Genomic DNA, 13384 nt, shown 5'->3' on the forward strand with positions numbered 1-13384 from the left:
TAATCTTAAACTTAATATAAAACTTTATTGCATATTGGTAAAATAAATTAGTTGAGTTATTAATTAATGTTTTTATCTAGAAAAAAATTGGTGCTTAGAAATGATTTTTGATTATAAAACAGGACCTAAACAATGCTCCAAACATATTCGAGTCAGTTAAATTTTGTGCAGAATAATGGTTAAATCAAGAATTCATGGGTTTTCATTCCAAATGAGTACTACACGAGGAATGAAAGATAGATACTAAGGTCACAGTTGTCAGAAAAACACAAATAAATAAAATAAAATAAGCCATAAGAAGACAAAAAGAAAAAATATACTGTACATAATGTGTTCCACATGGAGTTTTTTTATTTATTTTATTTTATTTAACCTTTATTTATCCAGGTAAACTGTTTGAGAACCACTTCTCATTTACAAATATGACCTGGCATGCACTGAGTGCATTGCAATATACAAACCTATAGTCAGCCATAGTAAAGTGATTGTAAATTTTAATCACGATAAAAAAATTTAATCTATGCCCAGCACTAAAATTAATCAGAGTTAACTCAAATATACATTAGACCAGTGGTCCTCAAACCTTTCATAACAACCGCCTCTGAAAATACACCTGACATCTAACCTAAAACCAATCCTGCTGGATTATCAGTTCAAACCCAGCTGGCTGAGGGACACGCAGACACTGATGCAGTTTAAAATGCAGTTTTAGTTTTAGTTTAGCTTCCTTTGGCTCCTCTGCTGCCTTCCAACAAATAAATACAGAGACAACACTAATCAGACTCCCTTTATGGGTTCCACCTTTTGCTGCTAGCAGAGACTTCACTGGTGCCGCTTAGCTGCAGCTACTACAGTGGCTAACCCTCCTCCACTGCAAACTGGAATGAGTAATAAATATGTGTTACACCATAATGAAGCAAAAGTTAATGAAGTTCAAATGGTCTTTTATAATAGGTAATGACAGACAGTGAAGCAAATGTTTCAGTTAAAATAAAACTACAAAACAGCATCTTTAGATATTTTCTTTTAGTTTACATGTTATTAGCTCATCAATGTGAGGTTTGAAATAATAGGACTTTTGTAGCTTTAACTCTGTCTGCCAGATGACTTCCAGCAGGCACAAAAAGTGAGAAAACAGCACCTTCTTATCCTCTCAGCATGATGCATGGGCACTCTCATGTGACTCATGAGGTGACAGTAGTAATCATAAAAGCTATAATAAAGCAAAATCAGCACTTGCAGATCAGAATTAAAGTGCTATTTTGATAAAAGCAAACTGTGTTTCAGTTTAGTAGCTAATTCAATACAAACATGATATTTTTTGTCTTGTTTTACACATCTTGTTTCAGGGGGACATGCTGTCATTGACGGAACAATGAACTCTGAAATATTAGACCAAGTGAAGCACGATATTGCATTTCCCAAAGAATAGTAACTGGATGACAAAATTAAATGTCTGGGCTGGTCAAATGTAAACCTTAATCTTTCTCTAACAAAAGCCTTATGACATAACTTAAGAAGTCTTTTTTGACAAACGCAATCAACATCCCCGAGCTGTAGCTGCACTTAGCCACAATGGATATTTAAGATAAAGCTAAATATTTTTGCAACTCACGACCATCTTTACCAGTTTCTATGCTTTGTTTTTTTTATTCACACATGGACTTAACATATAACATGAATGCTCTGTCTTAGATTTGTGAAGAATTATTTAAATATCTGTAGGGTTTTAAGCACCACAGTGTTTAATCTGCTGACATTGTTTAAAGATCCATAAGCAAACCTTTATCAGCCACAGGAGATAACACTGATGAAACTAAACGKTAAATCCTAAACCTTTTGTCAACAAAACTCCCCACAGAGATATTCCACACTTGCTGTAAAGAAATGCAAATAAGAATGGTGGTCAGTGATGAATAAAACATATGAAAATTTACTCCCAAATACACATATTTGACCTTGTGTTTTTAGAATTAAACCTCTTAATGTCTCTGTTCAAAGGATCTTCCCATAAAGTCCCATTTTGTGTGACTGAAGTGACTCATTGCATTTAAATGTAACATTGAAACAAATGTTTCACATCTTGTTTGTTGTTTTTGTTCCCAGTAATAAACTTAATTGCCAAAGAATTATTGCAAATAGAAATAAATATTCAGGAAAATCCCATTTAAAACGTAATATATCCGAACGTATTGTCACACAACATCTCTGTTTATTCCTGCTTTGCAGCCTGTTTTGTATATTCATCTAGGAAGCGCTGCCTGTCTCTCTGTGTGCTTTTGGGAACCGACACCCTCTGAGTTTGCTGCTCCCTTTAACCTTTAACACCTCTGTGTATAATAACTCTCAGAGTTTGACAGGTCAACTGAGGCGTCACACCTGGCTCCTTGCTGTGGGTTAGGGCTGAGCCTTTTTATCATGCTACCTACTCTGTGATGGATGAACCCAACAGCAAACTGGAGAGAGAGGGCWAAAAGCATTGTTCAGGGAAAGCGGATAAGGTCTTGTAACAAATAATACCTCGCTGAACTCTACTACCTTCTTGTTGCCCTTTGCTACAGTCTCATTTAGCTATCCATTTAAGTCTGTGTCCACAAAGCACACAGACTTTATACGTTTTATTGCAGGTAACAGTTTGTTGCTCACACGTCTGATCGCTCCTATCTTGGATGTGTTGCAACAAAGCAAGGGGGAGTTTTCTCAAGAAATKTGCTGAATATTTGACACATTTTGCATAATGACCTATTTTACAAAATGTTTTGTTATGAAYTTTATTCATTTCATAAAACAAATTTGTGGCAGAGAGAAGAAAAAATCTCATGATATCTGCSCATTTTTTCTCAAATATAGATTCAAACGGATCTTCAGTTAACAAAACAAACACAACAAAACATTGAAACTTTCTAGAACAACAAAGTGAATGTCTTCATACTAAACAATTTCATATTTTTTAACAATCCAGTCTTTATCATTCTCTTAAATATGCATATTGATGTGGCACTTTTAACATTGTCTTCTAAATTATCCCACAGTCTCACACCTTGAATTGAGCTGCATYGTTCTTTCAAACATTCTAAATTTAGGTTTCATGAACATCTCTATTCTGTTATTATAACAGCTTTCTCTCTTTGTAAAATTTATCTGAACATTTAAAGTTAATCCATTTTGGTGTGCTTTATACATAACTAACAAAATATTAWAATCAATCAAATCACAGAATTTCATTAATTTTAATTTACAAAATAATATATTAGCGGGATAAAGGTGATTTTTTTTCGAGTGATGACCCTTACAGCCCTTTTTTGCTAAATAAAAACAGGATTTGTAATAGTCTTACATGCCTTTCCCCATACCTCAACACAATAGACCAAGTGTGGAACAATTAATGTATTATATAACATATACAGAGCTTTATCAATGAACAAGTCCCTTACTTTGTAAAGCAATGCAATAGATTTTGCTAGTTTTATTCTTAAATWATTTATATGAGGTTTCSATGTCAGYYTCTCRTCMATAACATCCAAAAACCTCACCTCACTGACTCTACTAATCTCTACACCACCAACTCTGAATGGAATGTCAACAATTCTTTGTCTCTGTGTAAGTATATTTAGTTTTGTCCAAATTTAATGATAATTTGTTCACAAATTCTGCTTGCATTTTCTCTAACATTCATTCTAGATCCTTCCCCAAACAAACAAACAAAAAAAACATTGTATCATCAGCGAACAAATTGCATTTAAAGAATCTTGACACATTGACTAAGTCATTCACATATAGGATAAACTATTTTTGTCCAAGTACAGACCCCTGAGGAACTCCACTCCAAATTGACAGTGTTTTTTTTAAGAAACACAATTATTTTATACATTTTAGAGACATTTAATAACTATATAAAGATGGTTACAATTCATCAGTGACAGAGATGTATTAGGTTTTAAAGTTGAAACCTAGAATTAACAGAGGGACTAAATTTGTAAGAGAATGCGATCTGAAGAACAACAGAATCTGGCTCTGGCTGAGGTTTTACATGCGTTCAGCATCCCTGCACAACAAGTCAAACGGACTCCAGATCCAGACGTGTATGATACATTTAATGGATCATTGCAGGCTGACTCTCCAAGCCCATGTGTTGGGATTACACAGGCTTGGACTGCATACAGGAAAATCCTTGTTGCTCTCCTTTAAGGATGAGAGAAATTCTAGGACACTTGCCGACAAATGTGCAGCAGTGATTCATGATGAATAATGGGTAAGATTAAGTTACATAGAAATGTTTGCGGTCAGCATATAAGGAGGTGATTTAGTTTATTTTACATTATTTTTAATTACCACCCCAATTTAAAACTGTTTATGAGTTTTTATTATATGTTTTAATATTTAAACTGCAATCAGCAATATACTCAGATTCCTGCCCTCTTGATCAATCCTTAATTTCACTATTTCCACCTGCGTTCGGTCAGTAACCCTGGAGCTGAGAGCCTTCAGCAGGGAAAAGACTTTCCAAGCCCTCATTTGATTTATTCTGTTTTTGGCTAACCCTGCTCTGAACCTGTCCCGAGAGATTCCCAACCATTTTAGCCCTCCTTTTCCAGCATACGTGCACAACATGCCTCCTCGACCTAGTTCCATCCCCAACACGCTGCTTCTCTCTCTGCTTTCGCAACAGCCCACTGAGAGAATGAGAAACAGGCCCCCTGAAGGAGGCTCGGATTCACTCTCAGCAGTGCCCCCCCCCTCCCCCGCCCCACTCCCTTCCAATCCTGTGTGGGTCACCTACTGATCACTATGTGCGGCCCTATCGAGAGCGCAAAGGAGGGCATTTATGGTTCGCTGGGATCCAAATGAATGTTTATGGGCCTTGTCTGGCAGCCAAAGGCCAGGCAGCCCCAGCTTTTACAACATTTTCTGACATGAGCTCAGATCTGATGTGTCCATCCATGTGACTGAATCTGTGATCACCATTTCCTTTCATGCGTTTCTCACTAGAAGTCAAAATATTGCCATAAAAGTTATATTTGTGTGTGACCTTTGTGTATTTATTTTATCAAGATGCATGTTTTTTATCTAAAATTCTGCATGTCTCATACTGACTCTGCATATTCTGTTTTGCTTTTTGTGTTTTRGTTTCATGATTCATGAGGATCACACATGTTTGATGGATTTGCACATTTGTACTCTGTTGCATGTGAACATTTCTCTTGGCTCCGATAAAAATAAAAAAAAAACTAATTAGTCAGAATCTCAGAATGAAAAAGGATCWGAATATATAGGAAGGCAAACACGAAAAAAAGGTTTACAGTCCTTAGACAATACAAWTTTATGTGTATTCTTATGAAACATTTCTCAGGTCAGCAAACCGTTTTACTCAGTAAATGAAATGAAAAACAGTTTTTCATCTCATGACATYGATTTTCTCTTCTTACATCAGAAACGAGTGGGCTGGCCGTTTCGTGGTAACAGTAGTGATGCACATAAAGTCAAGCAATCCCTTTCACCAACAATTTTCCTTTTTTTGTGTGTGTTTTTATTTTTKTATTCACTTGCAAACACTGCACACATGTGAAACAGATTGATTCTTTGAAGAGARTTGAAATTGCCACGTTCAGATTTAATGTCATTTGATTGTGCTGCAAAAACAAAAGGGTTTATGGATTTATCTCAGTGCAGTTTTTAAAGACCAAGTATACGTTTCTGCAGCGTTATTATTGGGAAAAAAAGAACATATTTTTCATCTTAATTTTTTTAATCGCTACCTGCAGCAGATTTAACATGATTCCATGTGCATTTATGGTTTGATRCATATAAAGTTGGACTTTTTTTGCATTCACAGTGATTGCACTCAATCAAAATTAGGTGAAAATTTAATAGCAGTAATATGACAGCATATTTTTCTGTGACTCTATTTCCTTTTCCTGCTACCCCAAATGCAAATTAGGCCAGAAAGGGGAAAAAAAATGATTGTGCTTATTTCAGACTCTTGCCCAGAGTTAGATGAAGTAATCAATATTACTTTCAGAACCTGTAAAAGCAGATTATTTCCCACTAGACTAAGAGGTAAGCACCGACCCACCTCTACAAAGTTACAATGAGTTAATTAGCTACTCAGCTTTCATACAAACATGAGTGAGGTATTGATATCCATTTATAACCTTAGGTGTGGAAGTTAATCAGCACAATTTCCAAAATGTCAAGAGTACTCATCTAACATGCTGGAGACAATTTGTTTGCTGGTCCAAGATGGTACTTAATGGACATGAGACAGAATTACTGGCTGTTTACCATTATGGTTGAAGGCTCTATTGAGCTAATGCAGTGTTTGATTGGAAACTCCTGTGAGAACAAGCTTTTGATAAATTTCTGCTCCAAAGTTTGTTTGGACAAAATATGTTGATCAAGCTGTCAATCTTAACTCACTTAACGTTTATGACATAAAATCTTCTAGCGCTCATGTGAAAGAAGACAAAGGAAAAAGTCCCCAGTATAAAAAGGTATTTGTTAATCTCTGGCATTGACAAATCTCATCTATTATAATCTTCCACAGCTGTGCTCTCCTGTTTTGTACCAAAGCATTAGAACATCCCCAGATTCATAAGAAAAGTAGGCGCCATATTGTTCAATCTTCTATAATATATGCCTCTGGGGTTTTGTTTGATCTAACACAAATGTGCAGCATTTTGCAGACATCTTAACATTGTCTGAGTGTGAGCCAAGCTGGCAAAATCAAATATGATGTATTATCATTTTCCTTACAGACATAAAATAAATAAAAAACAAAAAAACTATTTTCAGTTGAATAATGAAAGCCTTACGATGACTGCTGTCTGCAATAAATTCAGCTCTGCCTGTCCACGTTAATTAAATTTAATAAAAAAAATCTCTTGCCCACATGCAAAAGGCCAGATTGATCCAATTTAGGTTCGTTTTTTTTCATTGTAAATTACATTACCTTGTAAACCTGCACAGTTTTCTGGAAGCTAAGAACAAACAAGAGTTTGCCCCGCATATCTCCCAAGAGCACATTTTATCTTTTGACAGCATCTTTGACAGAGTCTCATGCTTGGAATCAATCAAAGTTGTTTTCACACTGTGAGAGTRGAAACCCAGACACACAGCAGTGTGCACTTACCAAATGTTTTGCCATTATTATCATGCAGAGTAAGAGACAATGACATTCTAAAGTTCAGTTTTATTACACTGTTTTGATTAAGACATTAACAATATAATAAACTGTAAAAAATAGTAAACAGGTGACTCAACAAACCCGCTCAGAACGACTACTTGTACAGGTCTATGCATGGCTTCTGTTCAAAGTGAGAATGTAATTCTGTCATCTATATTATCATGTGCATGTGCTTACATACACACGTGCACAAAGGGTCAGGGTGTATTGTGCAGTTTATGGTTTAATTCTACCTGCAGAGTTAACACCCATTTATGTCACTTAAGTGTTTCTCTTCACAATATCCAAGGGACTTTTCCTCTGTTAGATGCTTTAAGGTCCATAGTCTTTTCCTTACACCTCCGAACTGATGAATGATCCCTCATGTTGCGTGCAATCCAAGTTCATGTCCTCCCTTTAAATGTGTTCATGCAGGTGTAACTCCCAGAAAACTTGTGGATTTCTTCAAGTGCAACTTGTGGCATGAAGCTGCAGAGACCAAAAAAGAGCAGTAACAGAATGTTAAGACAAGGGTAAAAGTTGGACTAATCATAAATGGAAAGAATGGGAAATACGTAGATCAAAAGTACGTCTTTTTTTTTACCTTTTCAAAAAGACAAGGGCATGCATTGTCCATGGAAGGTACAGAAAGGCCTTGTCGGTTCTGACTGCATCAACAGTCCTCTCAGCAACTACTTCAGGTTTGAGTGGAGGGAAAAGCTGTGGAAACCTACAAAAAAAAGTTGCACTTTTGAGATGAAGTAGTTTTTTTTTTCTCATGTCATGACTCTTCTCTGTTACAAGTGCTTACTAACCTGACTCTCATGCCCTGGAACATCTCTGTATTGGTGTGGAAAGGAAGCACAGTGGTGCAGCTGACACCGGGGCAGTCCAGCAGACCTAATGTCAGGCTCTCCATGAAAGCCAGTGATGAGGCCTTGGAGGTGCAGTAGTCTATGGCTCCTGGGATTGGAGACTGGGACAGGATGGAGTTAATGCACACTACGTGGCCATGCTGCAGCTCCAGCATCCGAGGCAGAAACGCTTTTGTTGTCTAAGACATAAAAATGTAAGGAGAGAAAATTGAAACAAGTATGAAAACAGAAAAAAAAAAATGAAAAACCAGTTGGAAGAAACAAGTCCAAAGTGTCATCACAGATGATATCTCCATGTCCATATAGTTGATAACTGTATGTCTTCATTGAACAATATTTTGATGTGAATTCAAAATAAAAATATAAAAAAATACCAAAACTCCTCTGAAGTTCAGAGGCTGGAAATACCCCCACTTAACCTGCCATAATAGCAGTTGTGATTGACAAATCTGGAGCTGGTTCTGCATAAACTTTTATGCTATAATCAAAACATAAAAATCTGAAAAATCTGCTTGGAAGACTTTTTCTCTTTTTTTTTGCAGGAAAAACAGGTTCTGCTGTAACTCATGCAATGCTTACCCAAAACTGTCCCAAGGTGTTGATATGTTGAGATTTCAGAAGAGCATCGTCATCACTGTCCATCAGACTTTTACCATGAACCACAGCTGCATTGTTAACCAGTACTGTCACATCTCCAACCTGAGGGTAAAAAGAGCAACATCAAATAATGCTATATCATTTAGACATCAAAGGTCAGGAAGACAGTGACAGAAAACACATGTAAACTGAAACAAAGGTATTTCTCTTGTATTTTACTGTCAGTAGATAGTATGTTTTTTTTGGTGAAAATAGAGTAAGTTTTATAAAAATGAACAGTGTACCTTTTCTCTCACCACCTTTGCTTGCTTGTAAACTTCCTCTCGATTGGCGACATCACACACAAAGTAATGACATTCTGTTCCAGAGAGGGTGATTTCTTCAGCTGTCTCTTTGAGACATTTTTCCGTTCTGCCCCACAGGATTATCTGGAGAACAACAAGGTTTGTTTTACATTAGACACAAATTAAAAAAAATGTTAAAAAATAAAATAAAAAGAAGAAGAATGGTAACTGAAACAAATCAAGAGGACTGTTGGTTATTAGTAAAACATCATCAACTGACATTGTTTATGCAACATTTTTTGGCAGAAAGGCAAGTTGGAAGATCTTTTAGCAGCAATGCTCTTTTCTTTAAGAGAACAGAGAGGCCATTTTCACTCCAACACATAGTTTGTGAGCAAGATTAAAGGCTCCAGGGTTGCTGTGTGAATGAATTGTCTTTTCATCCATCCAGACACTAAATGAAGGCTGGTCATTTGAGCAGGGAACATGAGGTTGGGATGGAGGTAGGGGAGGAACTAGTGATTGGGCAATTAGATCTGTCAGTCTCTGGGGTCAGGGAAAGGTAATGAAATCAGGGGGTGAGCCCTCCTCATCTCTCAAACACAAATTCTCAAAGAGATTACATGGACTGTTGGGCAGATGAGCCCCGTCAATTCTGGTCAGGGAGTCCAAAAATAGTCCCTGTGTAAAGTGTTGAGGACGCCAGTGCAGGCTTTGGCTGGTGGCCCGTGACCAAGGCTAATATTTGAGCAAAAAATCCTCCTGTAAGTGATATTGTGTATTTTAGTCAGAGACAGTGTGTGTTTGCATACACACACAAAAGACAGCATGTCTGTCTGTGAGTGAATGATTCAGCCTGCCATTCCTTTTGTTTCTCCAGTGTTTATGTGTAAACATCCATTTGGTCTGTCGGCAGGAAGATTTTACATTGACTTATTAGTCCTGGAAAACCAATTCCTGAATACAMGATGAAAGGATAAGCAAACATAAAAGGTTAGATTTAAGTGTGCAGACTTCTGGGTTTTATGAAGAATTCAAACCTGATTTATTGCAGAAACTTTTATTARCAATACTAGTTTGAAATAATGTGGGATTTGTATAACCAAACTTAATATTGGAGAAATTAAATTAGAGATTTTATAGCCATAATCTGAAATCTTAACATTTCACTTTTTGCTGTTTGTACAGTGGTTGAAAATTACCAAATAAACCTTAAAGGGATCCCCRATTAGTTGTAACATTAGATTTTATTTGATAAACATTTATTTCGACTATAAAATAAAGACTGTAAAAATACTGTGGGCTGTTTAGTTTTGTAATTTTTTTTAAATATATTTTAACACGGATGGAGCCATTTTATTTACAAGCAAAGCATTCCGGGTAAATGATGACGTGGATAGGTCCTCGGTGTGAGCGAGCTATATCCACCCTGAAGGTTAATCTTGGACAATATCTGATGATCGACTCTTTTAAATGAAACCAGAGAGCGTTGACAGAGAGGAGAAGGTAGAAATGACTCAGCCTGGAACTGAAAATATGGATGGAGGACAACAGAGCTGCTTCATGGAAGAAGAACCTCAGCTTAGCCTGTTAGCCTTCGTGCTAGCGCCAACACTATATTGCCTTATATGTATTGGCTCGGTGCTAGCGCAACAAACAAGSTAGACTGAGGTCCTCCATCCATATTTTCAGTTGCARGCTGATTCATTTTTGTGTTCCCCTCTCTGTTTTAAAAACTAAACAGCCTACAGTATTTTTACAGTCTTTATTTTACAGTTAAAATATATGTTTATCAAGTAAAGTCTAATGTTACAACTAATCATGCATCCCTTTAAGTTCTAGAAAAGACTGCAGTCTGTATGATCTTCTTTATTTCTACGTCATGTCCTGTCGATCAGAATTTGCCCCTTTCTGTGAACAACTCTAGTTTGAGTTGCATTTGATTGGGTTTTTTGTTTGCTTCATTTGCAAGCTCGTTTGTGTAATCAGTGAAGAACGACAGGTCTTGATAAATAACTCAAAGCTTTTAATAAGAATTGATCCGGACAAATAAAGCTGACAGTTCTCATTAAAACTCAGCACTTAAATGGTCTTGTCCTGTTAAAACCTTATTTAATTCATTAGGTTTATCACCCATCACAACACACAGAATCCTCAGAGCAAACATGGATTGGCCAAATTGCTATCTGGATAGAAAACAATTTCTAATTGACCTTGCTCACGCCGTGTTCTCGGTTGGTGATAATCCAGTAATTGTTCCAACAAGGCATGCCTAACAAGACTTAATGTCAACACATCGACCAAGTAAAAGCTCTCTAATCAACAAAAGCAKGTAAGCTAGAAAGAAATCTTTGACAATCTTTGATGTCACTCAATCCAGACAAGGTGTACGTCTCTGTGAGCCGACTAGCTCCAGCTGAATTACAGTGATACTTCATCTTTCAGGTTTCGATGTATGGGTGGGTAGGAACTAGGAACCCTGCTTTTCACACCCATTGTATGAGCCAGCAGAGGGGCGGCACACAGCGGGGGCAGCAGGAGTTCAGGAGGCAGTCGCCTGCCGCTGTCTAATTACTGCGGAGACAGCAAGGTCAGCTGCAGGGCAATACCCAGCTGGGAGTGGTGTGCTTCCCGCCTCAAGCACAACACAAGCACACCCACACAAACCTGCTGTCTGTAACTTGCTTTGGTTTTTCTTCCATGCAGAGATTTGTTTATGTGACACTGAAAACCACCTGAAAGACTTTTTGGCATTGTTGGGTGTTTAATGCATTAAAATGACATTTGGAGGAAATGTTTCATCTGAAATCATTTTTTTTATTTACACTGATTCCTCAGATACTTTTCTCATAGTGGCTTAGAAACACTTGTTGTTCCAGAGCACCACTCTGCCAGTTTCCCCTCAAAACACTAAAAAACAGAGTTTTCCACTCTTCATCTGATGAATCATTTTCGCACCAGTGTTGTTAGCACCACACACCCCATGTAAACCCTAAAAACGTGATTTCTGATTGCCAGTTGCTGAAGGGGCTCGATCTGGGGTGAGCGAATGTTCACAGAGGTTAGTTGTGTATCCATAATTACCATGCTATTTCCTTTTAGCATCCCTTTATCCAGACAGCAATTGTCACACACAGGTGTTGTTTTCAAAGCCTTCACACCTTGATAATAGCCAACAATGGGGGGCTGAAAAACATGTGACATCCTTTGTTGTGCAGCTGCAAAGTAATGCTTTTAAATCCACTGGTTTCTTCTTGCTCATTCACCAAGGATTTGACAAAGAAAACGRGGGTGGTGGGTAGTTAATGTTTCATTGAACTCTCAGCAATATTTTCAAACTAGTAAAAATGTCAGAAGTGGTACACACGTCACGTGTAAGCATAACGATGAGCTTTCAGCTAGTCAATGCGTTGGTGAATTGACCACATTTTTGCTGTTTTTTTTTGGAGACTACTGTCTTAGATAGTCAAAAATGGAGCTACACTGTTATTTTTATGAACACATCCCAGTAGGAACAGTGTGTTCAGCAGAACTTTTACATACCACCGAGGACGCTCCTGTTGATAACAGAYGGGATTTGGGGAGTTTGGTTAAGATAAGAAGTGGAAAAGCAATCAMATTATTTTACTATTAAATGCTGCACTTAACCACTGCAACCAGATCAACAGATTATTCAGTCAGGTCGTTGACATTAATAAAACTAAAACACATCATTAAAATGCTAACTGTTAAATGTGCTAATGTTGGATAASAATCACAACATTTCCTGCATCATGTCACAAATTATAGTCAGTGAATTAAATAATGATGAATAGTTTTTTGTTTCATTGAGAATATGACTGAAAGGTTTTCATAAACTTCATCACATTTTGTTTGAAAACAAAACCTAATCTGCCTTTTGTTATAAAATAGTCTGGTGTGTTTTGTGCTTTTTGGCAGATTATCAACAAAGTCCATTAAAAATGTCAAGAATTATATTAAGCTATTAGCAGACTGTGTAGTACTGTTTCAATGAAGCGTTGTGGACAAGCCACCCCAGTCTACTTTTCAAACATTTATACTCTCTCCCACTCAAACAGTCAATGTCTCCATCACAACCTAAATCTTTGGATATGTCACTAATKTCTGAATCACCCCCCAGATTGTGACGTGATTACGTCAGCTCACTGCTACACCTAATCATATCAGTCAGCCATCAGCACTSTCCAGGCCTGCCCTCTGGTTGCTCCAAGCTGCTGTGTAATACTTGGATCAAAATTGAGGGCAGTGTCTTCCGTCTCACTGGACCAGCTYGACAGCTTAGAGGTTATGATCCCTGGTTTCATTGAACAGTGAAACAATAATGCACTTGGGGCAGGGTAGACAGGAGTGACCAGGCTTGAAGAGGAGAAGGATGTGAGTAGAGCAAAATCACAACACTACACTGCAAAAAATGTCCACCTAACCAAGTTTTAAAACCTTATATC

The 13384-nt window shown here is 37.2% G+C and overlaps 2 protein-coding genes across 4 annotated transcripts in view; one reads left to right on the forward strand and one right to left on the reverse strand.

Annotated features, from left to right (window-relative positions):
* Positions 1–7169: 7169 nt before the first annotated feature.
* dhrs3b (dehydrogenase/reductase (SDR family) member 3b) lies at positions 7170–9062 on the reverse strand (the record flags this gene model as incomplete). The annotated part of the gene is given in 5 exon segments (XM_014009603.1): positions 7170–7651; positions 7767–7892; positions 7978–8216; positions 8617–8736; positions 8919–9062. Coding segments are annotated over 5 exon segments (714 nt in total), but the record flags the coding sequence as incomplete, so codon positions are not given.
* Positions 9063–12824: 3762 nt separating this feature from the next.
* Positions 12825–13384, forward strand: part of cfap107 (cilia and flagella associated protein 107) — a 7095-nt gene continuing 6535 nt past the window's right edge. For 2 of the 3 annotated variants that reach the window (XM_014009606.1, XM_014009605.1), the window contains exon 1: positions 12826–13313. The gene's annotated coding sequence lies outside the window, so the exon portion shown is untranslated. Of the gene's footprint in view, positions 13314–13384 lie in introns of all 3 variants that reach the window. The other variant, XM_014009604.1, reaches the window with a different exon arrangement.

This window comes from Austrofundulus limnaeus, unplaced genomic scaffold (assembly GCF_001266775.1).
Source record: "Austrofundulus limnaeus strain Quisiro unplaced genomic scaffold, Austrofundulus_limnaeus-1.0 Scaffold59, whole genome shotgun sequence".
In the NCBI taxonomy this organism is placed as follows: Eukaryota; Metazoa; Chordata; class Actinopteri; order Cyprinodontiformes; family Rivulidae; genus Austrofundulus; species Austrofundulus limnaeus.